Source organism: Hippopotamus amphibius, chromosome 7 (genome assembly GCF_030028045.1).
Source record: "Hippopotamus amphibius kiboko isolate mHipAmp2 chromosome 7, mHipAmp2.hap2, whole genome shotgun sequence".
In the NCBI taxonomy this organism is placed as follows: domain Eukaryota; kingdom Metazoa; phylum Chordata; class Mammalia; order Artiodactyla; family Hippopotamidae; genus Hippopotamus; species Hippopotamus amphibius.
The window spans coordinates 127,938,868-127,962,797 of NC_080192.1; the positions used below are offsets into that span (position 1 = coordinate 127,938,868).

The 23,930-nt window shown below is 57.6% G+C and overlaps 2 protein-coding genes across 6 annotated transcripts; both read right to left on the minus strand.

The window, feature by feature from the left end:
- Positions 1-48: 48 nt before the first annotated feature.
- KHK (ketohexokinase) lies at positions 49-11,438 on the minus strand. Of its 5 annotated transcripts, XM_057743240.1 has the most exons (9): positions 10,623-11,438; positions 7,188-7,304; positions 5,024-5,158; positions 4,716-4,850; positions 2,795-2,867; positions 1,972-2,118; positions 826-914; positions 532-689; positions 132-446 (listed from the first exon to the last, which is right to left on the minus strand). In XM_057743240.1, exons 1-9 carry the CDS (start codon positions 10,712-10,714, stop codon positions 361-363), a joined length of 1,032 nt encoding a protein of 343 aa, XP_057599223.1. In that variant the 5' UTR covers positions 10,715-11,438; the 3' UTR covers positions 132-360. The 5 variants fall into 5 exon arrangements, with proteins under 5 accessions (XP_057599226.1, XP_057599224.1, XP_057599223.1 ...); XM_057743243.1 differs by lacking the exon at positions 4,716-4,850 and having other exon boundaries at positions 49-446; XM_057743241.1 differs by lacking the exon at positions 10,623-11,438 and having other exon boundaries at positions 50-446; positions 5,024-6,981; positions 7,188-7,239.
- A 177-nt stretch (positions 11,439-11,615) lies between these two features.
- On the minus strand, positions 11,616-19,449 carry EMILIN1 (elastin microfibril interfacer 1). The gene is made up of 8 exons (XM_057743306.1): positions 18,811-19,449; positions 17,742-17,867; positions 17,048-17,268; positions 13,942-15,870; positions 13,456-13,572; positions 13,046-13,063; positions 12,748-12,885; positions 11,616-12,331 (listed from the first exon to the last, which is right to left on the minus strand). The coding sequence occupies exons 1-8, from the start codon at positions 18,978-18,980 to the stop codon at positions 11,994-11,996; spliced, it is 3,057 nt and encodes a 1,018-aa protein (XP_057599289.1). The 5' UTR covers positions 18,981-19,449; the 3' UTR covers positions 11,616-11,993.
- Positions 19,450-23,930: the final 4,481 nt, after the last annotated feature.

The window sequence follows — 23,930 nt, forward strand, 5'->3', positions numbered from 1 at the left end:
GGCAAGCTGCTCTGGTCTCGGCAGCCCTTCCTCTGGGCCTGGGTGAGAGGTGAACGTGGGGAATAGAGAAAAAGAGGGCAAAGGACTGTCGGATCAAAGCCTCCGGAATCCCCAGCCAGAGCAGCTAGGACATCAAAGATGGACAGACTGCCAGAAGGAAGCCGGCTCTGGGGAAGATTTATTCGCTCTGCAGCTCTGCCAGGTGAGACGCCAGGTCACACGGGGAGCCCTCCCGCAGCCTGCGTCCACCCAGAGAGCAAGGCAGCCCAATGCCAGGCTGGCCAGAGAGGAGGGGGCAACGGCAGCCAGTGATGCTGGCCTGGGGCGGGGTGTGAACCAGTGCCTCCTGCCACAGGACACTCACACGATGCCGTCAAAGCCCTGCAGGCCGCACTTCCTGCCGGCCACCTGGCAGCCAAACCTCAGCGCCTCCTGCATGCTCTTCCCTGGAGGGAGGGACCAGCGGCCAGATCAGCCTGTCTTCTGGGTGGGGGCAGGCCCCAGCCCCGCGCCTCCCGCTGGGGTACTCACCCTGGGACAGGCTGAAGATGACTGACGCGTTGAAAGTGTCTCCAGCCCCCAGAGTGTCTACCACCCGGGGCGGTGGGAAAGCGTCGGAGTGGAGCAGCCGTCCATCGGGGCCCAGGGCGTCAGCACCCTCCTCAGCCCAGGCACAGACCAGGGTAGCCCTGCAACACCCTCCGCTCAGCTGCTTGTCAGCCCAACCCTGGCCCCAGCCTCAGTCCCCCTCCCCGGGGCAGAGCACGGAGGCCAGGCCCCCTCACTCCCTGCACCAGGGCCACTGCCTGGCGTCCGCCAGCTCACCCCTTCCTCACGCGACCGTACAGGCCCCTCAGGGCCTCCTCTGCCGACCGGAACCCAAAGTGCTTGGCCACGTCTTTGCTGACAAACACCTGCGGGCAGGGGAAGAGAGGCTGACAGTCACCTGAGCTCTACCCCAGCTGTCCTCACCACCAGCAGCCTGGCCCTGACATTAGAACGCTGCTCCGCCATCGTGGTCGCCTAAGCCCCCGAGTAGCATCTCGCTGTCCCCGAGGAACACGTTTTCATACGTGCTCAAGATATGCTAGACAACAACCATGTAAATTGTGACACAAAAGCCCTGGTCTGTGTGTTCTAAGATCAACGAATTGCCTCATAATAGAAAACCCAGAGTCCTGAGCGCCATCTTGGGGGGTAATCCTCCACCAGCAGGTTAAGCCGCAGCTCTCAGGAGGGTTTTTGTTTTCTTTGGCTCTCCTCATACAGCTATGCCCTCTAGGTATGATTTCTTCATCTTGAAAACAAAGGGTAGAAGTTCTAGAGCTTCCTCAACACCAGCTATACATTAGAGTCGCCAAGGATTTTGTTAAAAAATACTTCAGCCCAGGCTTCACCTCTACCTACCAAATTAAAAAACAAAACAAAAAACATGAGGATGGGGCTCAGGCAGCCACATCATTTAACGGCCAAGGGAGAGGCCCAACCAGCTTCCGCTATGATGCTAGGATTATCACCCAGATTCCACTCACATTCCACATGTACCATGGGCAAGCCCCCTTCCCATCCTCCCTCACGCCCTAGTGGCTCCCACCCCAGAATTGGAGGGCACCTCACAGAACCGTCCCATCCTGTCCTCTGACAGAGGAAGACAGGAGGCCCAGGGAGGAGAGGCTTCCATGCAGGCTGGCCCTGTGTCTGGCTGTCTTGGCCGTGACCGAGCCCTCTGGCTGCCTTCATACCTATGCGCCCACTGGGGCGCAGAAATTCTACTCCTTGGCTACTGATGAGGACTGCACCGGAGCCCTGAGCTGGGGGTCTGCCTCTTTGCTTTGCCCCCACCTTCCAACGTTATCAAGCCACAAACTGCCATCCCAAGTGTGATAAGCAAGACAGGGGAACGCGCAGGCTCCCTTTAAGAACCAAATTAAGCTGGATGTGGCAAGGGGGGTTGCTGCGGGGGACGCTTACCACGTCTCCGTAGCCAAACAGCTGGTACAGCTCCTCTCGCGGCTTCTCCACCTCCACAGACACCGGTATCTTCTGCTCCGGAGGCTGCCTGGCATTGTGCTGTTCTATCCGCTGCAGCATCTTCACCTGCTCTGAGGCGTTCCGGCCCTGGGACAGAGCAGAGCAGAGTGGGCAACTCAGGACCAGCTGGGTGCTGCCCAGCCCATCTGCCTCCTTCTTCCCTCCCTGCTGGAACTATGGGTGAGGGGAGAGAGGGGCCACGGAGCCTGGGCTGGAACCCCATCCTAAGTCTCAAAATTCTAGTGCTGTTAGGGACCTTGGAGACCTTATTGACCAGCCCTCCCATTTCAGGTGAGAAGACTAAAGAATAAAAGAGAGACTTTCCTAAGGATCTACAATAAATTAAATGACAGGGCTAGGACTAGAACTCAGGACTTCTCAAGTCTTCCTCCCACCTAGACTCCAAAAGTCAGGCCCTCTCATTCCTGCCTCCCCAGAGGTAACAGGTCAGGCCTCTGGCAGCCAGGCTTCTGCCAGAAGCCAAGTCTGGAGGAGGTGAGACAGCCAGTAACATAGAAAGCACTGGGATTTTGCCTAGAGCCAGCATCCTGCTTCTGGAGCCTACATCCTGCGATGTGACCTTGAGTAAATCACCCAATTTTTCAGGGCCACCTGGAAACATAAAGGAGGATGGAGAGGGGATGAGGAGGGTTGGATTCATTTATCTCTAAGGTACTTCATGGTTCAAAGAAAATAAGGAGGTAGAACATGTGGAGGGACTGGCAGGTTGAGGCCCTCAAAACACAGGTAGGGCAGGACTTGCCTCGATGTGGATCCACTTGAACCGGCTCAGATCAACCTTCTCAAAGTCTTTAGCAGACACATCTGGCAGGTTCCTGAGTCACAGGACAGAAAGGACAGAGAATGGGCATGGTGAGGTCAGCCAGGGCCAGGATCTCCAACTGGCTGCTGGGGCCCCTATGCCTGGCACTGCCTGCAGCATGGCAGGAAGCTGGATCTACAGCACACGCTTCTAAGGCTCAGCTCCAGGATAGACCCTGTCTCAGGCTAAACTCAAGACCACTCCTTGCCCCACTCAGCTCCATCCAGACAGGGGACTGGAGGCAGTTTCCTAGGGTGCCTCTTCCTGTAGTTGAGGCTGCGATAATTATTTAACGGTAAACTCAACCACCGCACGTGTCAAGCAAGGGGCCAGTTCTGCGTGCCTTGGAGGCCGCATCTCCCAAAATGCTCTAAAAACACCAGGGACTACAATCCCCAGAATTCCTCTTGCCAGCAGCACACACAGCTCCCAGCATGCAGTGCCCTGGGAAACTACAAAGGCCATGGTGGTCCTGCCCGGAGCTCGCGTCTGGTCCCAATCACTTCTTACGCCCCAGCGGTGTCAGCACCACTGTCCTGAGTTTGGCAGCTCCATGCTATGCCTGAGATCAAGGCTGGTGCTTGAGGATAAGTTTATTTTTGGCTGACTTAGCTGTGGAGATCTGGAAAGGGTCCACCTTGACCATCCTTGGCCAGAGACCTACACACAGCCAGTGTCCTCCCCTCTGTGTTCTGTACCAAATCCTCCCTGGATTTAACTAGCTGGGTGACCGTGGTTTTTCTGAGGTGCTTCCCCATTGGTAAATGGGGCGGAACTCCCAGCCTCCCAGGCCTGCTGCAGCTGGAGGTAATGTGTGTGGATATGCCCGGACCACGGCCAGCGGGCAATAAACATTTCTCCTTGGAGCCCCCCTCCCTCCCTTCCTGTGAATACCCGTGTTGCCTCCCTGATCAAAGTTGCTACAGTTGTTGCTTAATGGGCAGATGACTCGGGTTGCCCAATGAATGGGAAGATTGCCTCTAGCCTGTATGCCTACCCACTCATTCATTGGGACACAAAGAGCCCAGGACCACTGGTTATAAATCCTGTCCAAGGATGACTGCCCCTCTCCCAGTCCAGTGGCCATGCTGGGCAGTAGGGACAGTTGAAAGCCCAGGGCAGCTGGGCTTGGGACATCTCCGTCTTAACAGAGTGCCTGGTACACACCAGGTTCTCAGTAAACTAAACCTCTGAGATTTTTCAGGAGGGAATCTGGGAGAAATAAGAAGGGTCTCTCCCTGGGAGCTTGGGACCCTAAAGGGATTCCCCTGCCCGGCCCCCAGGTTAGCAACAGATGGCCCTGTTCTGCTGACCCAATGTTCCCCTTCCCTCCTACAGCAATGGCTGTGAATAGTGTGTGGCATTTGGTCTGGCTTCCTCATGCTGGGACCTTGGGGGTGGTTCATCTTTCTCCAGCACCCAAACCCCAGCGCCTGGTGCCATGCTGCAGGCTGGCAACTCTGGGACTGACCCTGGAAACCCCAGGGGGCCCCCTTCAGGGCTCAAGATGGTCTGAATCACATCTCCATCCTCTGTCCTCAGAACGATTGCCCCACACCCAGAGCCAGGCTGCTGATTGGCTAATTATGGAGGAATCACATCATAAGTTACATGTTGCACAGGCCTGCCTGCCCATCCTTGGGGTTGACCAAGGCCAAGTCGCCAGACAGAGCAAAGCCCATCCCTTCCCACCTCACTTCTCCCCTAATTGAGAACAATTCCCAAATCACTGAATGGTTTGGTATAGGGACAATTTCTGGTACAAAGAGAGAGGCCACGGAGGGCGGGCAACGGGGGTGCCCACGTGGCAAGTGAGGAAGCTGATTGGCGGGCTGTGGCAGGGCAGGCCAGGGGGCCTTACGTGTCGTAGAGCACAATGGTACGGGAACCATTGCCGTTGTTGACGATGCAGCAAGAGCATGGGGTGTCCCCGCCGCTCTGCCAGGCCACCTGAGACACGTCCACGCCCCGCTGCCTGAAGTCAGCCACCAGGAAGCTTGGGGGGGAGCCCGAGCCGAGAGAAGGGCAAGGAGACACACATTAGAGGCTCCCAGGGGCCCGGACCTCCCGTGGGTGGGGGATGGTGCTGGAGCCTCTGAGAGAAGGGTCCCGCTCTGGGAGCTGAGGGATGGCAGCGGCGGCTGGCAAGGCACAGACAGGTGTACAAACCTGTAGGCATGTAGGATGGTGCGGCTACCACTGGCCTCGCTGATGATGACTGTGGAGATGGGGACGGAGCCCGTGGTCTGAAAGACCGTGTAGCGTAGGTCCACGGAATAGCGGCGGAGGTCGTCCAGGACAAAACTGCCGGGGCGGAGTAACCCGGGGAGGTGCAGTTCGACGGGGGTTTGGGGACTGGAGGGGAGGTGGCAGGGCCACCGGGGACTCTGGGGTGCAAGCAGAGAGGCTAGGAAGGGTCTGGGATTCACCGTCACGGGCTGTGTGGGGGCAGGAGAGGCAGGAGAGCCCGGCTGAAGCTCGGCAACAAAAACCCTGAGGGACATTCTTTTAGGTCCTGACTGAAGCAAACTCCAACCCTGACCCTGGCCTACAGTCTGATTCAAGCTGGAAAGGATCTGCTCATGTTCATAAAGCTAGATGGAGTAGATTTGGCACCGAGAACATGTACCCTGTTTGAATCAAGCAGGTGAGGGCACTGTGGCCTGTATCAGGCAAGGCCCAGGCAGTATTAATAATTACCAAGGGGATCCTTTGTCCCCAGGTGCCCTCTGCTTGCTCTTCCCCATGGTATTCCTCTCTCTGAAGTCCTTCCGTCCTAACGCTGATGCCTCTCCCTCTACACCTGCCTCCATGACGCCCAGCCAGGAGGTGGTGCTGCCTCGTGGGCCGGCTCACTGCCCGCTCCTTCCACAGCGTGGCCAGCCCTCCAGTGCCTGAGGCCCCTCAGCATGGACCTGGTCCAGGACTCCTGCTCAGAATCCCCTCCAATCAGAGTGAGCTGGGGGGTGGCCCCTCAGGAAGACGGCACCAGCAGAACAAGGAGGTCACTCCACCCCTCCCAGCTCTTTGGAAATGCAGTGTCCGGTCACCAGGCTCTGGTAACAATGCCCAGTAGTCCAGCCACCATCCTGGCCTTTCTCACTATGGCCGGACCCCACTTTCGGCAACACCAAAGCTGGACAATACGGAATTGTATAAAGGTGCCACGTCAGGGCATCATTCCTTGTCTTACATCTCAAGGGTCCTTTAAACAGTAGCTTCCCCACAGCATGGAAAATACGGGTTGGTTTGCCAAATAACTTTCTGCACCCGCAGTGCCAGGCACGTGGTAGGGGGTCACTTGGTGTTTGTTGAACTCATGGGGAGAATTTGGAATGGCCCACCTCTCAGCGTGATTGCTCCACAAAGGTGGGTCCACCCAAAGCAAGAGGCACGGTCTTGCTCTAGCGGGGAGGGAGGACAGCTGCTGAAGAGGGCTGACAAGTGAGCAACTGTTGGCCCCGGGTCCCTCTGTCCCACTTCACAGGGCAGGCTCTTGCCCCACTATTTGCTTCAAGCCAGTTCAAAAGGAAGGGAATCTGGCTGCGGCTCGGGGCTGGGCTCTGGCAGCAGCCCCTCTCAAACCAGGGTTCAAAGGGCTGTGCTTTACAGGCCAGCAACCTGGCAGCCTGCCTCTGTGCCCACAGTGGGCAAAGTGTGGGCCTCACTTCCTGATAAGCGCTTGCTGAGTCGGCAGTGCCAGGGATCAAAGGGCTCTTGGGTCCCTGCAGCAGCCACCATGGAGAAAGTGTGTGGGCCACGATGGGCTGTAGCCTCCCAACTGATGAGCGGGGAGGCGTGGGTCTGGGCCCAGCTTTAGCACGTGGCATCGGGGTGTCCTTAGGCAGGGACCTCTCGCTGCTTCAGTGAACAACAGGGACACAAACCCTGGCCCTGCCCCCTCAGCTGGGAAAGAAACTGCGGGCCTGGACCCTGGGACCATGGATGCAGGACGTCCCCGAGGGAGGGTGGGTACAGCATATCCTAACTGCCTTCTGCCACAAGCACAGGCAGGATAAGGGACTTGAGAAGGGCCATGTCACATCCACCGGAGAGGGTCTGCTGGAAGCAAGGAAGGAGAAGGTGGGAAGCTGAAGCGGGCTCCAGGGAGTGGCCAAGGAAACAGGCTGTGGAAACGAAACTTTTAACAGAAGCAGCATTAACTGAGCAGTAGCTAAGCCCCAGGGAGGGTCTGGGATGCTGGAACTCCACGCCCCTCCTCCACCCATTTCTGGTGGCCACAAACTATTTCTCAGAGACCGCCCGCACAGGGCCAAGGCTTCCTTCTTCTTCCCCACCCTGTGGGCTGCCCTCCCCTGCTCCCTCCACTCACTTGGCTACGTGGCCCGGCGCCAGCGAGCCCATGAAAGCGCAGGGAGCTCCGAGCAGGGAGAGGACAGTGCAGGAGTTGGATGCGTTGCCTCCACGCTGCCATCTCTGAGACAAGCACCTGCAAAACACAAGGAGGCTCCCTGCAGCTCCAGCAGGCTGGTGCCCGAATAAACAGGGCTGAGCCCTGGGTAGGACCTGCAGGATGTAAAAGCCAGGAGATCCCCCTCAGAGAGCATCCAGGCCAGCCTTAGGCTCAGCAAAGGGAAAAGGCTCAGCTGAGGACCAGGTCTGTTTCCCAGCCCAGGCTAAATTCAAGTTCACAGTGATTAATTTCTATCTTCCACCTAGTCTAATGACAGCAGGAAAGCACTCACTCAGGCCCATCACAATTTGAGGATTCCACTGACTCTGGGTTACCTCCTCCTCAGTTACAGGGACCCAGCTCCCCCCACTGCCTTCCCCTCAGCAAGCTTCCTCCTTGAGAGCTGTCTCTTCCCAAAGATTGCAAATCTACTGCTGCTCCTGTCTTAGGAGAGCCCACTTCAGTAATAACTCAGATTAAAAATGATTAAGACAGGAAGCGAATCTGGACATAGTGATCATTTAAGAAGGCAGGGCAGGGGGGTTGTGTGGTAACTTTTAGGATGTCAAAAGTTAAAAAGATTATTGAGTGAAGACCAGTTTTTCCCCATCTTTGTTACTCCTTTTTTTCAGCTTTATTGAGATGTAATTGACATACAATATTCTGAAAGTTTAAGGTGCACAGCGTGATGATTTGAGGTACATAGATACTGTGAACTGATTAAGTTAGCTAACACATCCATCACAGCACATAGTTACCTTTTTTCCCCTTGGTTTTTCTCCATCTTTACTGAAAAGCTAACAAAAGGAAACTAAGTCAAGATACACCTGAAGGGCTTGTCATCATTAGCAACAAAAATAACTCGTGTATACATAACCAAAGCACATGAATGATATCTCATTTGTGCTCTAACAATACTGCAAGGCAAACAGTGCAGGCTGTTATTTCTATTCTTCCAGTTCCAAAAAGAATAATAATAACAACTACGGCAGCTTACAATAAGGGGGACAAGCACCGAAGAACCACTAATTAAGAGAAATACATGAAGCAGAATTTTTAGGCTAAGTTATATTTGTACACAACACTTAACCCTGAAGTTCCCTTCAGCCTTGGGAAAAGGGGACCATGATCTCATGAGAGAGAAGGATACTAACGTGTAAAGAAAGGGTCAAGCATTTCTCAAGCTATGAGCTTTAGAGAAATTCTCATGCAGAGAAGAGGGGGGAAGCCTGGAGGGACTGGACTTGCTCAACGTCACACCAACAGTTAATGACAAAGCTGATACCAGAACCCAGGTTTCCTGATCCCTAACCACTGCAAAGTCTCTGTATTTCTGAATGGAAAGTTGGGTCCCAGCTTGATGAGGCTTCAGAGGAAAGGTATACAGTTTTACTCCATGGAAACCCTTCAAAGTCGCCCTGACACTCAACTTTCTGTGCGGAAACGCTCTGCTGAGCATGAAGATGCTTTTTGGAAGGCCCTTCTTGGCCTGGGCTCTAGGAAGCAGGGCCATTCCTCAGGGGTCTGCCCAAGATCCAGGCGGCAGCGCCTGAGCATCCTCAGTTTCCTACAGAGAGAGTGTGGGACAGGTGAGGCTGAGATGCTGGCTGGGTGGGATGGGAGCACAGAAGACAGGCCCTGTGGATAACCAACCTGCTCCACAGAGGAGCGGAGCCATGGGTCTGGGTGCGGGGGAGGTACCCCCTGAAGGGCAGGGAGCAGCGAGGGTCTCTTTAGAGAGCTGCCTGCTTATTGCTCACCTCTGGAACCAGCCCCCGGTCAGGGCGGGACTAGCAGGCTCTTGTCCCAGCCTCCCAACACAGAAAAGCTCAAAGGGACTGGGACTCAGCTCTAGTGGAACAGGTACTCTGGGTCCTCCCGACGTCCTCCACAGTTCTTTTGGAGAACCTGTAGCCCCAGAATCTGCACTGTTCTCCTGAGAGTAAACCTAACTCCCCACTGTGCACCAAGTCCTGGGTCTTGCTTGACCTTGGCAGGTGGGCTAGGTCTACATAGCAGCACACCCTTGTGCCTTGCCCCCACTGTCCCTGCACCCTTTGCCAGGGTCTCTAACATCTGGCAAACAAAGCAGCCCCCCAAAAAGAGTCAAATCCATGAGATGGGCAGCTGCAAAGGAACGGGGAGCACCAGAGAGGGCGGAGGGCTGGAGCGCTAGAATTAGGATGCTTGAGTTGTAACTACCGCTCTGCCACTCATTAACTACGAGGCCCCTTCCAAAAATCGTTTCATTTCTCCAAATCCTTAGCTTCCTCGTCTATAAAGAGAGAATGTGACTGATCCTTACACGCTTCCCATGGGCTGCTGTGAGGAAAGTATGTAATTATGCCTGTGACAGTGCTGTGTGGACCCAAGTCTTGAAGAGGCCTGGGGACTCTCCCCTCAATGAGCCTCCTGGCTACCGGTGCTGTAGTGTCTTTCCTCAGCTCAGTCTTGAACTCGCCTTTTATCCAGTTCTCGGTTGAAACAAGTGAGAGCCAAGAAGCACTTCTTCTCCGTATTCTAGACACTAGACTGCCCCAAGAGAAAGCCACGAGTTCCACCGCCCAGGAGTGTCTTGGGATTACAGTGTAACCGTGTGGTTCTTATCAAGAGTAAATACAGAAACCAACAAATGATCTTCAGCTTCTACCAGACAACCAAGAAGGGTGTTTTCCACTGTGCTGTTCACTGAGTATTGTAAAGGACTTCTGGTAAACTCCTTCTGGAATCCAGCACCCGGGGAAAGTCTGTGTGGCTCCTGAACCAGCTCTACCCATAACTCACAGCATCTCCAAATTTGCCTGCAGCGCCAGCAAACCCTGAGCTACAGTGAAGCTCAAACACCATAGTTTTAAATGTTCTTGAACAGTCTAACTGCACGTACTTCTTATTGTAAGCTACCTCAAAAACATTTTTAAGAAGAAACAGATGAGATATATATTTGGTAAATAAATTAGAAGTAAATGCTGGTGACAGGCAGTTTCTGCCTTGTTAAAAAGGAAGAAACTGGTTCTGCACCTTCCTAGCTGCATGCCCTTCCATAAGTCACGGTGTCTCTCAGGGTTTCTGCTTCATTTACCTGGTAAAATGGGGATAATGATGTCTGACACGGTCCCAGGGTTGAAATGTGAACTGGAGAACACATTGCTATCCAAAGCCTGGATCTTACTACTAAAGGTCTCAATTCTTTCCCCAGGTCCCGGGCAGAGGGCACAGGGCACCAGCTCCCAAGGCCCAACTCTCATGGCCTCGCTGCGGGGAACCCCGGCTCCGCAGCCCAGGAGTCTTGACCGCCTGGTACAACGCGGGGCTGCAGCGGCCCCTGGGGTCTCCGAGGGGCCCGGGCGCCCCTACCTGCTGTCCGTGTCCTCCTCCGGGTATTTGTCCATCACATTGATGATGTCCAGCACCACTAGCCCCACGCACAGAATCTGTTTCTCTTCCATGAGGCTGGTCCCGGAGCTTTCTGCCCGTCCGGCTGACGGGGTTCCTCCCGGGCTCTCTGCCTCTTATCTCGGAGGAGCGTGTCCCCGCTGCCAGTCTGCCCTGGCTCCTCCTCCGCGTCCCCAGCTCCTCCTCCGGGGAGCCTCCTGCAGCGGCAAGGGGTGCAGGGCATGGAGCCGGGCTCTTGTTCCCCACGCCCACCGACCCTAGTGGGCCTGGGAGATCAGACTCCGAGGTCTTGGTCCACGGCTTCCCCTTAGCAGGTTGCGAGGTCCAGCAGATGGCTACGCCTTCCGCTTCTCGCCCTGTTTCCTCGCTTGTCAGATGGACTCGGAGCTAATGCAAATCTCTCTAAAGCGCAGCTAGGCAACTTCAAGAATGCCAAGAGAAAGTGGAGCAGAAAGGCATCTCTTGCCCCGCCCTCTCCTGCACCGGCCGCTCCCTCTTCAGACCCTAGGCCCGCGGGGTTGAGCAGGTCCTCGCCGCTGCGGCCTGGGCCCCAGCATCCCGAGCCGCGGCTCGCGCCCTCCCGGATGCCCCGCCCCGCCCCCGAGGCCCGGCCAATCCCAGCCCGAGGCCTCGCCTTCGCGGCGGAGCCGCAGGGGCACGCAAGGTGAGAGGCGGAGGTCACGTGACGAGAGACCCCACCCCGCGGGGCCGGAGCCTCGGCTCCCGGCGCCCTCTGGCGGACCCCTGAGGGAAGGGCGCGCACGGGAGGTGGGCGGGGCTGGGGCTCTGAACTGCGCGCGCGCTTGTCTCCCGCGCGTCCGGAGCAACCCCGCGCAGAGCAGAGGGCGCGAGCAGCGTCCGGAACCAAGGCTCCCTCACCCCTTCCCCTGTGTACTCCTGTCCACCCCCAACACGTAGTGGAGCAGACGACTTGTTTAGTTTAGTTTTGTTTTTTTAGAAAAACCAAGTGTCTTTATTCCTGAATAGTTTAGTATGGCGGTGGGGGCCGGAGCCCCCTCGAGAGAGCCCCAGAGCCCAGGAACTCGGCCTAGAGGCCAGTTGGGGGAGCAGAGGGTGCGAGGATTCCTACCCCCAGCCCCCCGCAGTCCGGGTTTTGCAGGGACGCCAATCAGGCCAAAAGTCTAGACGAGGGGACCCCAGAGCCCCCGACCCGGCGCACTCCGACCGTGGGAAGGGCGCCGCTCTGGGCGCCTCTGCTGCGGCGGGTGCGGGCGCCCCGTCCCAGAGGAGCCCCCGGGAAGCCCGCCCCCCACCCCGGCTGGCTGCTTGGCGGGTGTAGACACTGTAGGCCGGTTGGGCTCGGCCCCCTGTCTACGCCTGTTCTAGCTCCAGGTCCCCGTAGAGCAGGGCTCCGCTGAAGATGGTGAGCGGCTCCTCCGAGTGTGCCAGCTGCCCCATGACCAGGTCGATGCAGACCGCGTCCCCGGCCTGCAGCGGCAGGATGAGGCTGAAGACGCCTAGCGCGCCCGGGCTGGGCTGGCTCTCGGCCACCGGCTTATTCTCCAAGCCCTCAGGCTCGTAACCACCGGAGTCTATGCGGGCCACGCCCAGGTTGGAGCGGGACAGCACGGCCTCCACTTTCTCGTGCCGGTGCCCAGTCAGCACCGCGCTCAGCAAGTAGCGTCCGGCTAGTGGCGCCGTGAACACGCCTGGGGACAAGACTGGCAGTCAGGGAGGAGACAGGCGGCAGGGGCCGGGAAGGTGTCCGGGAGCCCTTCCAGAACTCCTGGACTACGGACGGACCCTCTGGGTCTTTTCACCTGTCTTCTACTAGAACGCGAGCTCCACGGACTGCAGGGAAATCGCTGTTATGTTCATTTCCGCATGCCCAGCACTTAAAACAGTGCCTGGACAAGAGTAGACCCCCATAAAGACCTGTGGAATGATAGGCTCTTCCCCTCCACCCCACCCCTCAGCCCAAGCTGTGTTGAGAATGAATAAATGAAGGAGAGAATAGGGGTCTCCCCAAACCAGAGAATGAACAGATTCAGCTTGTCTTAAAGGGCATATCACTGCATAGCCTCCCCCATCCTCCCAGTGCCCAGCTGCCCACTCCCAGGCTTACCAGTCTCTGGATCATAGTAGCCCCCATCGTTGAGCAGGACTCTGTCGAAGGGCACTGTGCCTGGTTCAGACCGGGGCAAACTCAGGGCAGCCGAAAAGGCCACCCGGGGCACAGAGGCTGCTGGTGCCCCCTCTGCTCCTGGGTGGGGATGGGGAGGGTGTCAGAGTTGAGGCTCAGTGCAGAGCTGCCCAGCCCCCTTCCCCTCCTGGGTCTCTACCCCCAGGGCTGCCACAGGCCTTTCATCCTCCAAATCCTAGTTCAGTTCCCCTCCCTCCAACACTGAATGAGAGGAACGTACCCTGTTCACCTTGGGGACCTGTGGGAAGAGAAAAGGGAACAGTGAGAAGTAGGGCAGCTCTCGCTAAGTTGCTCAGCAAACATCTGCATTCCCACTGTTCCAGGTGCTATGTAGACGCCAAAGCAGAAATGAGGGTAACAAGAAAAGGAGACACAGATAGAGTCCTTTCTGTTCAACCTTGTAGACTCGGCCATAGTCCTCAACACAGCAGTGAGGCCATCCACAGTCAACTGGCCAACACAGTGACTAACCTAGCTCCTGGTCACTTTCCTAGTCACTGTCCGCCATGGAGGAGCCCCAGTTCCTTGCCCCTTTCCCCCCTTCTCTGTTCAGTTCAGAGTAGACTGTCAAGCCGGAGCTTCCCAGGGGGGTGGTAACCCTGGCTGCAGCAAGGATCTCAGCCCACATACCTGGTGGCCCAATGGGCCCCTTTTGTCCATCCTTGCCTGGAGGTCCTGGAGGTCCAGCAGGGCCTGGGGGTCCCTGCACCCCAGGAGGCCCTGGCGGCCCAGTCTCACCTGCAGGCCCTACAGTGACAAAACTAAGTTGAAGGAGAGCCATGAAAAGGAGTTTCCAAAGGACAAGGAAGTTGGTGGATCCACGGACAGGGTGATGGGGCCCCTCTCTGCCCATGCTGGAAGTCTAGCCCACAGAGCAGCACCTCACCTCCACCCACAGGCCTGTCTGAGCCGTTAGGGGAGGGCGGGGAGCTGGGACCTTGGTTCATCTCTTGTGGATAAAACAAGCCCTGGGACATTGGTGGGTCTGCAATTCATGCTCGGCAGGGCAAGGAGAAAGTAGACGAGGTTAAGCCTGGGCTGTTGTGGGGTTGGGGGAGCAGAAAGACAGGACTTGAAAGGGGCCCCCCCACCCCATGTCTCCTCTTGCCCCCTCACCAGTGAGGTCCTTCAGACTGAGCTGGTGGAGCCGGTCCTCCAGGAGCAGCAGGGAACTGTTAAGGGCACCGAGCCGCCTGCCCAGGCCTGCCTGTCCCCCCAGCAGCTTCTCCAGCAGGGCTGCCTGTGTCTGGCTGGTGCTGTTGGTTTCCCGTAGCCCGGCCCAGAGCCCAGCCACATGTCTGGAAAGGCCTTCGCGCAGGCCCTGCAGTCCCCCGGCCACCGTGTCCAACCGCTCACAGACTCCCTCCAGGCGGCCCAATCGCCCCTCTAGGCTGGGGCACTGGCCGGCCTGTGCCTGTCCCTCTTCCAGACCTCGGAAGCGCTCCTCACTCTCTGTAGCGTGCTCTGTGGCCTCCTGCTGCAGCCTGTTAATCTCAGAGATGATGCGGTCCTTGGTGGCTCCCAGGTCGGCCAGATCAGCACCCTGGCCCTCCACAGTGGTCTGGAGCTCATGCAGTGAGTCATTGAAGGAGCTGAAGGTGAGAATAACCTCGGAGAGCTCTCCTTGCAGGGCCTGAAGGGCTGAGCCTGAGCTGCCCCCGAACACACTGAAGCCATCCAGAGGCCCACGGCTTGGTCCCCCAACCCCTGGGCCAGCCCCAGGGCCCCGCGGGGGTAAGAGGGGGCAGGAGCAGCGCTCCACACCATCCCGAAGGCGGCCCAGTTCCTCCTGGACACCACCGCAGGCGCCACAGCCCTCATCCCCGCGGGCCTGCAGCAGCCCCTCCAGTTGGCCCAGCCGTGCAGCTGTGAGATTCAGCTGCAGTGTGAACTCTGCAGCCGTCTCATCCAGGGCATCGACACGACCCTGGAGCAGGCCCACGACCCTTTGCAGTCCCTCCAGCGTGGCCTGCTGAGCCTCCCCAGCTGTGCCCAGCTTGTGCAGGTCCGAGCCCACCAGCCGCAGCTGCCCCTCACTGTCTAGCACCCTGCGCTCCAAGGCACTGAGGATCTCGCTGACCCGGGAGTCCTGCTCCCCTGGTGCCCCGGAGCAGAGCTGCCCACACGCCTGCAGAGCCCCCGCCACCTGCTCTTCCAGCAGATCCAGCCGCCCACCCAGCTCCCCGCTCACGTTGGCCAGCAGCCCCTCCAGCCTCTCTAGCTGGCCCCGGGCAGCAGGCAGCCAGTGGCCCAGCCCCCCAGGACGCCCCAGCCAGCCCTCTTCCCGCTCCTCCGAGGGGCCCAGAGTGGAGTTGAATCGGTCCTCCAGGCGAGAGAGGCGGGCCGCTAAGCTGGTGTAGCCTGGGGGGTGGCCCCCCTGCCCAGCTGCTCCTCCCAGGTGGGCACCTCGCCGCCCGCTCAGCACTGTCACCGAGCCGGCCACCACATCCAGCCTTCGCTCCAGCTCAGCCAGCCGCCGGCCCAGCTCTGGAGGGCAGCATTCCTGAGGGGGCAAGCGGCTCAGGGCCCGCCCCGCCGGCTGCCGCTGCCGCTCCTCCACAGAGGCCAGTAGCTTCTCCAGGGCTCGCAGCCGCTCCCGGTCCTCCTGCTGCTGCCGGCGGAAGCCATCCAGCCCCGCCAGGCACGCAGAGCAGGACTCCTGCAGCCGCTGCTCCAGCTCCCGCAGTAGCTCCTCGCTGTGGCCGGGAGGGGCCGGGGTCGGGCCCGGAGCCCTGCTGCCACCGCCGCCGCCACCACCGCCGTGTTGGTTGTTGAGATGGCCCAGCTCCCGGTCGTGGGTGGAGACGCGGCTGTCCAGGAGCTGCAGCCGCTGCTGGATCTCGCTGAGGGCTTCGTGCACAGCGGGGCGGGCAGCTGCGTCTGCTGGCTGCTGCCTCCCGTTAAAGGCCGTCTCCACAGCCCTCTGGACGTCTTCTGCCAGGCGCCCGCTCAGTCCCTGCAGGACACCCCGCAGGCCCTGCAGCTCCTTGGTCAGGCTCTGCACCTGCTCCTCCAGCTGCTGCACCTTCTGTGACTCTCCAGGTCCTGGCAGAGAGGGGGAGGCATAAGGTTGAGGCATAGACCTCAGAGCTCAGCCTGCCTCCTAAGTTCTGCTCTCCCCAGCTCCAACAAGGGGGCAGAGGTCCCAGCTGATTCAGCCATTCCTTAGCTGGGTGACTTGGGCAAGAAAAGATGTAGGAAACCCCATTCACTGAGTGCCTCTAAGCCAAACATGTTACCATGGCTCCTTCCCCCTTACGACATCTCCATTGCACAAATACCATTAGCTCTTCCCATTTCATAGACTGGGAAACAGAGGACCAGAGAGGTTAGTTAATTAACTGGGCCATGGATTACAAGCTTAATAAGTGGCAGAGCCAAGTTTCAAACCCAGGTCATCCACCTGACCACCGAGCCTAGGTCCTTTCCACCGTCTAGAATGCCTCTTAACTTTACGGAAACTGTTTCCACTTCTGAAAAAAGGGAATGATATTATGTCACTCCCTCAGGGAGAGTGAAATGCGAATGTGGGGGAGGAACCTCTCCACACCACCACAGGGACAAACGCGGCTCCGAGGCAAGCTGCAGGGGTTCTGGCTGGATGGTGGGAGAGTCAGCCAGAAGTTCCTGTTTCCATAATTACAGCACGGCTATCTCCCTGGCAGGCAAACAGCACATCCGCAGTGCTGGGCAACGGGGACTGCTGCATTCTGGGACCTGCAGTCTCCAGAGGCCACCGAGGGGCCTGGGACCTGTAGTCGGCTGAAGTGCATGCTAGGACTTGTAGTCTCCGCTGTCTATCCCCTTGGCCCAAGCTTCTCCAAGGAATTCCCCCTTCCTCCTGCAGCTGTTCCCAACTAGGAAGTATATTGGCCACACGTGGGCGTGAGCGAGCACATTTTCTCTGCCTTCCTTTTCTCTGGGTCTCACTCAATCTCTCTTCTCTCTGTCACACACACACACAGACAACCACACACACACACACACACACACACACACACACACACACACACACACACACACACACACACACACACACACATTCTCTCTCTCTCTCTTGCTCTCGCTCTCACGTGCGGGAAGGGAGCTCAGGGATCTCATTAACGCCCTTCTTGTCCCCTCTTCTGACCTGGAGCAGGGGTTTTCCCACAGAAGCCTGGCCCCCCACGCCTCCCCCCCAGCGCTGTCTCCCACTCCTCTCCCCAGCGGCTGCCATACTCACCTTCCCCGCCCAGTCCACTCAGGTGGCTGCCTGCACTGGAGCCAGAGAGGTTGGGGCGGGCGGGCCGGGGCCGGGGGCGCGGTGTGGTGGGTGCGGGGCCCAGGGCCGGGGCGGGGCCCTCCGCACAGTCGTCGCCCCCATACCCCTGGCAGCACCTCCACTCCATATCCGTCACTGTTTTGTAGGCCACGCGGTAGCGAGGGCGGAGGAAGCTGCGGTACCTGGGAGAGGCAGAGGGAGGCCTCTTGACGCCTCCCTGTACTGCCAGCGATCCTGGCCTCTGTCCTCAGAGGTGGGCAGCTGCTGGTGGACGAGGCCTGTCCCTCAGGCTGGGTCCCCCGTACTGATGGGTATGTGGCCTTGCTCCGTTGACCGTTGTCAGCTTGTTGGCCAAGGGCCAAATCCCTATTCTCCCTCCCCTTGTCCTGTGCTGGAACGTTGAACTGCTCTCCTTCAGTGTGACCCGGCCCAGGAAAGGCATTCCGGGGGCTGGGAGGGTGGTCCGGGTGAGTCTGCCCTCAGTATTCCACCAGCCCAACTACTGCCTCAGCATCTCCTCAGATAGCTCTGACTGAAGCCCCTGGCCCTGCCCCTTGCCACCTGCTTTGGACAAATGCCCCGAGCTGGCTGACCTAGCCCAGCCCCCACCAAGTACCCATCCGCAGCTCGGGGTGGGGGTGGGGTTGGCGCTCACATGATGCTGTGGGAACACTGGGGCTGGCCCCAGCCACAGGGCTGGTAGTCAGGCTTGACGAAGGTCTCCACTCCATCCTCAAGGACACAGCTCACCGTCCGGGTCACCACATAGGCACACCAGTTCCTGCAGGCACAACCCCACCTGGGCCCAAGGGCCAGAGACACACGCCCCCGGGGAAGGCCCAGGGGCTACCAGAGGGGCTGAGGGAGGGTCAAAAGGTGAAGGGCCCCTGGGGACCAGGGGGAGCCAGGGCTTTGGCAGGGGCCGCTCCCCCCACGCCTTCCTGTGTAGCAGCAGTGGATAAAGACTTTTCAAGATGGGGACAGGAGGCACAGAATGCAAAGCCACAACTCTGAGACATGGATCCTCATGGCTGGGGGCGCCTGGGGAGCTTGTGAATTCACGCATTCATTCGTGTCTCTCTCTGTCTCAACCCCCGGCTTGGCGTGGCCTGTGTGAACCAGCTGGCCGGGTCCTCTGGTGATCCCCTGGATGCTGGCTTCCACCCGCCCCTCAGGGGAGAGGACGGGGCAGGCAAGGGTCCAGCTCAGGGTTAAGGAGAGAATAAGCCATTGATGGGCCTTGCCTGCCTTGGGGCTCAGCGTTCTACACTCTTGGCCCCATTCACGCCAGCCTTCCGTCCGTGTCGGCTGGAGAGCCGAAAGGAGCAGAGGAGCGGTGTCAGGAGCGTGGATGACTGGATGGGGCTCAGGGAGCCCTAGAAAGGGATGAAAGGTCTGCCGAGATTCCCAGGCTGGTACGCAGCTGGCAGCTGGCAGGAAGGCCTGGCCAGCGCCCCTCAGGGTAGTTTCCCTGGGCACCTATCATGGAAGCGGATCCCCCTGGGCTTGGAGGGCGGGAAGCCTATCTGTTCAGGGGGCCCTGGAAGGGCCCCGAAGGAAGGTGGGCATGTGAAGAGCCACCTGATGGATGGGTTTCCTCTTCCCCCTTCCCTGCACTGGGGGGACGGCCCAGAAGAGTGTACCCGAGGCGGGGGCCAGGATACCCACCTTCTCACCCACCCTCCCACCTACCTCCAGCCTTGGGCTGGGACCCAGACTCTTACCTGTGGCGGCTGGCAGGCCGGGGGGCACTCTGGGCCTGGGCTCCCCCAGGGCTGAGGGCCCCGCCACTCCCAGTGTAGAGGCTGTAACCGCGAGGAGGGTAGCTAGCTGCCCCCACGGCTGTGGTCAGCAGGCAGCAGAGGTAGCAGCTCCAGAGGGTTCCGGGGGCCATGGTGGGGGTGCTCCGTGGCGGCCCTCAGAGGCACATCCTGGCCTGACCACTGGCGCCTCTGCCTTGAGCCGGGGATGCCGCTGCTCCGAGGGACAGCAGGTCCTGTCCCCAGCTTCCGGCTGGCAGCCCCCAGCCACACGCCTCCTCCTTGGCCGCCTGGCCTGACCCCTCTCCCCTCCTCTTTCCTTCTCAGGCTCCTGTCTGTCCCTCCCTCGGTTCCTTCCGCTCTCCTCTTCTCCACTTCTGGGGGGGGTTTGTCCTCTGTGCCCCCCGGCCTCCTGCGCTGGTCCCTGGCCCTCTCAGATGCTGCTTCCTGGCCCTCCACGCCTCTGCCCCCGCGGGCCCTCCTCTGGTCTCTCTAGCGGTTTTCCCCAATGACCGGATCCTGGGGGTGACAGGGCTTTGCCCCTGTGGCTGCTCAGAGGCGCAAGAGTGGCTGCGGGGCGGGCCCTGGCCTCCCGCCTCCCTCTCTCCCTCACTCCCCTCCCTTCCCCCCTGTCTGGCTGGCGGTCCAGCCTCCCCCTTCCTCCCCCCACCTCTCCAACCATCGTGCGCCACATCTGCTTCTTGTTAACTCCGGGAAAGAGAGGAAAAAAAAGGAAAAACAGAGAAATGTGGAGTTGCCGCCGGGCTTGGGGCCAGCCTCTCTGACGGGCCACATGGAGTGGAGCCGGGGCCAGAGCTGGGGAGGAGGCCCAGGGCTGGTCGCTTAGACAGGGAACGGGAGCTGGAGCCACAGCTCTCCTGGGGCCAGGGCAGGCCTCCCCTGGGAGAGAAGACCTGAGAGAGGAGCCCAGAGGGGAGAGGTGGAGAGGAGGGCTATAAAAGGGAGAATGAACTTGCAGGGCTCAGCAGGGTGGTCTCTCTCCATCTAGTCCAGCTGCTTCCTTTTATAGATGTGAAAATTGAGGCCCAGAGTGGCGAAGTAACTTGTCCAAGGTAACACAGCAAGTCAAGAGCAGGGCTCAGATTAGAATCTAAATAGTACCCAAGTCAGTGGCTTGGGAGGAAAAAGGAGGAGAGGAGTGAGGGCCACTGGGCCAGGGAGGAAAAGGAGAAGGACTCCATGGAGGCAGGCAGGAAATTCAGAGAAGTCAGAAGAAGAAAGAAATCTGGAAATAGGGAGCAGCCTTCTGTCAAGCACGGAGAGGACATTGTCAAGAGGAGAAAGACCACTGAACAAAAGGCCAAGTGAACACGGGTCTCAGACTTGTCTTGGTGAAGGTCAGCCATGAGTTGGGGAGGGGAGAGAAGGAGGGAGGTGAGTTGGGCCCTATCTGTTTAGCCCGAAGGAAGTCACTCCCTAGCTTGGAGCCAAGTCTGATAGCCTCTGAGGCAGGCAAGGAAGTTGACTTAACCACCAGCCTGCCTGGTAGGCTCCTCGTGAGATGTCTGAATCTGTCAGCTGGCCCCCATCACCATCTGGCCCCCAGCCTTGTGTTCTGTACAGGTCTCCCTCTGTGGTGGGCTGCTTGGGAGAGTGAGACAGAAGTACTAGACAGAAAGGAGGCAAGAGTGCGGTGTGTGAGTACTGACGAGGCGCCTGGGTAGCAAAGGCACATGCAGGACTCAGTAAGTGGCGGCTGGTTGGGGAAAAGGACACAAGCACCTGACAGAGAGTGAACATAAGGCAGGACACACAGAAGGCCAAGGGCCAGACAGATGGATGCTGTGCTCCAGGTAACAGGAGGGGAAAAACAGCTGCCTGCTGTGGGGAGTCAGAGAGGAGTTGGAGGAAAGAGAACCTGATCAATGTTGGGGGAAAAAGGGAAGAACAGAGGCAAGGGGAGGGGAGAGATTTCAGGTTGGCGAAAGTGATCTGTCTCAGTTTCCTCATCTGTAACATGGGAATAATAGTAGTATCCTCCTTCCTAGGTTTGTGTGGATTAAGTTAATCCACGTAAAACATTTAGAATAGTGCCTGGCATGTGGTAAATGCTCCGTAAGTGTTAGCTCTTCTTTGTGTCGGAAAGTCAGAGAGTTCAACCGTGGAAAAATCAGGGAGAGGCTGAGATGACTGGTTAAGAGCTTGGGTTACAAGTTTGTGAGTAGGGATTCGACACACATGCCGGCGAGATATTCTCCGGCGAGAGCAGTGGGCAGGGTGTTCGGACACAAGGATGCTGCTTCCAGCTCCTCCTCTAAGTATTGTTATGGCTTTGAGCAAATCCCCTGACTTCAACCTGGGGTCTGCTGTGTGTCTGTCATGTCAGGTCCCTTCCAAATTCTACATTGCAAAGTGATGTAGACTTGGAAGAGAAGGCTGTGACTGCCTGGGTAATGAGGGACCAGATGAAGGGAGATACCAGAGACGCTTCCAGGGTTTGAGCCAGGATGAGTAAGTCGAGAAGAGGAGCAGGTTTGAAGGAAAGAAAGATGACCTTAGTTTGGGCATCCTGAGTTTAAGATGAGAATAACACATCTCAATGGAAATAAAAGTCCAGAGGAGATGGTTAGCAATGTGGGTCTTGATTCTCGGAGTCACGTGCAGGGCAACAGTTGGAAACTATGAGAGTGGATGCCACCACATCTTCAATGTGACTCTGAGTGATGTGCCTCTGAGGCCCTATGGCCCAGAATGTGATCCTGATGACTGGGAGAAATGCTGGCTATGAGACAGGATGGTGAAAGGAAACGCTGGAACCATGAGAAACGGAAATCTGTGGCTGTTCCTTAGAGGTGAGGGGATGGGCACCTAGGGAAACTTGAAGGAGATGGTCCTAGAAGGTCCTGACTTCAAAGTCCCTGTCCGTGGGAGGCGGCAGCTTTGCCCTGGTCTCCGCATCAGGCCCAGGCCCTGGCCCTGGCCGTGGCAGGAAGCCAACGTACTTCCCCTCCGGGGGGCTCTGGATGCTGCTGAGGGCTTGCTTTCTCTGCTGTCCCCCTTCTTCTCTCTCTTCAGGGGCCTCTGGCAACCTGAGAGTCATCCCAGCCATCTCGTTCCTACCCAGTTGTCACCCATTCCTTTGCCTGCCCCCTTAAGTTAAAAAATCTGTTGTATTTTAAGCGTGTTGAGTCAAACATGTTGGCTTTGAACATATAATGGCAGGAGGTTGCATTTTATTTAGTCCTGTAATTGGGAGCCAAGACCCAGGGCCTGACATGAATGTTTAGAGATCTCAAAGAAATCGGTGGCTCCGGGTTCACTGGGGAGGCCTGAGGTGTCGGGCACGCAGGCTGCCGTGGAGACTAAGGCTAGAGGGAATGCGGCGGCGGCGGCGGCGGTGGTAGTGATAGGCAGCCACAGATTTCCAAACAGACTGGCAAGAGAATTCCTGAGACCGAAAAAGGCAGAGTCCCTGGGGCACTAGGACAAGATCTATTTCATAACCTCTCCAAGATAGGAGATTTCCAAGGGCCTAATGCCAATGGGAAATCTTGGCCATACCAGGCAACTAACTCATTCAGTCAACCGTCACTGACTGAGCAATGAGCTCCTATGCCCGGGGCCAGGGCAGACAGGGGCACCAGCAGTAAGGAGCATTTCATGTCTCCTGCCCTTTGTCAGAAGACTGAATAGTGGGAGGAGAAAAGGGGGAATAATATGAACCGGGCCTTGGGTCATGTAAACCCAGGTAGGAATTCAAGCTTGTGGGGACTCTCGAGCAAAAGTCCACTCGTGCACAAATGCACACGTTTTCTTTTTCCTCCTAATCCTTCCCACGGGTACAATACTTTAGGAGCCAACCTCCCCAGACGAAGCGCCCAGTCCTCCTTTTCCAGGTCTTGTTGGTTTTTCACTCCTGAGCCTGATCCTATGTCTTCTCCTTGAAAATGTCACACTGGTCACAGAGATTAAGCTCCACGTTTTCCCCCCTCCCCCGCTGTGCCCCCCAGTCCTCTTGCTCCCCCAGTTCCCCCAGGATAAGGCTTTGCCTGTCTCACTTCCCACATACTTTTCCACCCAAACTTTTTTTTTCAAGATCTGTTAGTTCTTAGCTGAGTCTAGTTTAGTCCTGGAGACCATTTTTAACTTGGTTAAAATGTTCCTCCAGGCACTAGGCCAAATGACCCATTCAAGGCTGATAAAGACTCGCTGACCTAGGCACAGGAAGTTCTGGGAGGTGAAGGACATTTCTGGATGGTTCTAAAACAAATCCTTTTCCGCTTGTCCCTGACCCTAGGACAACCTATTGAGTCCACAGGCTCACACGGAGTATGGAACAGAGGAAGGAGGATCAGGTGACATTGTCTATAACCATTTATAGAACCTTGGTCAAATCAATTACCTTCTGGGCCTCAGTTTCCTTCTTTATAAAATGATCTTGAAGGCCCCCTTCAGCTCTGAGAGTCTAGTTTACTTTGCGCCTGGGTCAGCTGGTTTCAGGACAGCCTTGGAAAGCTAAAGCACTTCTAAGGCCTTCCCTCACGTCATTTGTAGTCTAGAAAGTCTACTTTCCAGGATCTAGTTCTGTTTCAACAGTAGATTTAAATATTTGGTTGCACTTGGATCTGCTTCAAATTTCCAGGAGATGCAAAGCATAATATGCGTAATCCTTTAAGACCTAGACCCTCATTCTCCCAGAGCAGAGCTGGGAACAGACTGCTCACTGAGGGACACGTGAGGGAGTACACGGCTGGGGTTTCACTGTTATGTGGAGGGAACATGGCCTTGGGATTCTAAATAGGAAACTTCTGGGAAATACTGGGTGGGGGCTGGGTGATGAGGTAGGGAAGGCAGGGGAACTATAGGATCCTAAAGGCAGAGACTGAGCTTAGGAGTCACTGGACTGGAGCATGGAGGACAAACTGCTGATGGTCCCAGGCCAGGGAAGCCCACTCCAGGCTAGTGCACCCTCAGCTCACCGTGCACACAGGCAGCGAGTCGGTCCCCTTACCCAGCTGTTCCAGCCCCATAGAAGCTCCTGTAGTTTTCTTTGGCTCAGAGAAGCAGAGGCGTCCCCTGAGCCCTGGCCCCCCTCTACCGCAAAGCAACTGGCTTCCATTACC